Source organism: Grammomys surdaster, unplaced genomic scaffold (assembly GCF_004785775.1).
Source record: "Grammomys surdaster isolate TR1022 unplaced genomic scaffold, NIH_TR_1.0 62, whole genome shotgun sequence".
NCBI classification, from domain to species: domain Eukaryota; kingdom Metazoa; phylum Chordata; class Mammalia; order Rodentia; family Muridae; genus Grammomys; species Grammomys surdaster.
In genome coordinates this window covers 814,518-816,316 of record NW_021604564.1, presented here as the reverse complement: position 1 = coordinate 816,316, position 1,799 = coordinate 814,518, and the positions used below count along the sequence as shown (strand labels likewise).

At 52.1% G+C, this 1,799-nt stretch overlaps 1 protein-coding gene across 1 annotated transcript in view; it reads right to left on the bottom strand.

Moving 5' to 3' along the window:
* Catsperd (cation channel sperm associated auxiliary subunit delta) overlaps window positions 1-1,799 on the bottom strand; it is a 36,516-nt gene that overhangs the window by 7,057 nt on the left and 27,660 nt on the right. The window contains exons 14-15 of the mRNA XM_028764360.1: window positions 1,381-1,470; window positions 576-634 (exon numbers count right to left, since the gene is read on the bottom strand). Of these exons, the coding sequence (XP_028620193.1) occupies window positions 576-634; window positions 1,381-1,470 (149 nt within the window). The remainder of the gene's footprint in view (window positions 1-575; window positions 635-1,380; window positions 1,471-1,799) is intronic.

Below are 1,799 nucleotides of genomic sequence, written 5' to 3'. Positions count from 1 at the left end.
CACACAGACACTCACATACACACACTCATGAACACACACTCAGACACACAGACACTCACATACACACACTCATGGACACACACTCACAGATACACAGACATAAACATACCCACAGACCCTCAAACACACATAGACGCACACATAGTCTCTGTCTCTCTCTCTCTCTCTCTCTCTCTCTCTCTCTCACACACACACACACACACACACACACACACACACACACACACACAAATACTTTTCTGCCCAGGCTGGCTTCAAACTCCATGTAAGATATCCCAGGCTGACCTTGAACTCCTGATCTTCCTGCTCCCACTTCTACAGTGCTGAGATCATAGTCTTGTGCTACTTACTCAGGACCTGAGGTGCTGGGCCTGGAACCCAGAGCTCGGTGCATTCTGGGAGAGTGCTCTACCAAGGACCCACAGGCCCAGACCCCGCATACAACTTCGGATCAATTTTATCACAACGTTCCAAAGCCAAGGCTGCAGGTCAGTCCTACTTCTCTTACTGTGCACTAGGGACCCCTATAGGTATCAGTGGGGAGCAGCCTCGGGCCCTGAGACTGGGTCACATACCTGGCAGTGAAGTTGTCCTCTGAGTTGTCCCAGTGGTGCTGCTGTTGGAGTTCAATGTCCTGTGGAATGGTAGCAGGGGCAGACACAGGGACAGACAGAGGGAGGGAGACAGACAAGACACACAGAGAGACAGCCAGTTGTAGCAGGGTTCCACACAGATGTCACCCCAATTGTGATGGGCTGGTAAGACAAGGGTGACTGGTGGGCACCATGGGAGCTTATCTATCAGCTGTCCAGCCCCACTATGTTCTATGTCATAAGCGATACCTGTCCTAGTTGTCCCCCATGAGCTGCGACTGTTTTCCTCCTCACTGACATTTAATAATCGCAAGGTGTTGCTTGAAGTGTAGGCTTGGCTGAGTCCTGCCTACCAGGGTGATGTTATGTAGATTCACCATGTGTTCTTAGGTAGTACAGGCAAGCCCCGGCTCCTGTCATGATGGGTGCCAGGGTGACAAATGGAGTCCACCTGGTCCCCTGCTGGTACCTAGCCCTCTGCCTAAGCTTTTTAAGATAACATGGCTCTCAACATTCCTGTGTGTGGTGCTTCTCAGCCTTTCCTTGAGACAGGGCACGTGTAGGTGGTGGCTGCCTGTCTTGCTCAAGGAAGGGAAGCCAAGGCCCATGTAGGGAGGGAGAAGGGAGGTTCATCTTTTCAGAGCACGCAGCAACACTGGCATAGAGGGCTGAGCACCGTGGGCCGTTCTCATCACCCAGTCCTTGAGAGGTCAGGGCAGGATGATACATGCCAAGGTTGCCCTGGCCTAGAGAATGACATCATGTCTCACTAACACAAGGCACATACCAGTTTGTACTTAGAGTTGCCATCAAACGTGTTGCCAAACTCACGCAAGTCTGCCTTAAACCCCAGGGCATGGGGGTTGCTGACCATGACCTGAAACAGAGTGCACAGATACTTGTCCTCCAGGCGACAGACACTAGGGGGATCCCTGCATACCCTCAGCAAACAGAAGCTGTTTCTGTGTACAAGCTCCTACATGCAGCATAGAATATCTGCCTGTCAGCTACAGCCTTAGAACTCAAGGTCACTGAGCTGTGAGCCACAGCAGAATGGCAGGGGCAAGGAGGGAGAATGGGAGTATGCTGGAAGAACCCTGACTGGGAGCAGGAAGAGACAAAAAACTGAGATGGGGGAAATGATGGAGGAGATGGAGGAGATGGAGGAGGAGATGGAGGAGGAGATGGAGGAGGAGATGGAGGAGG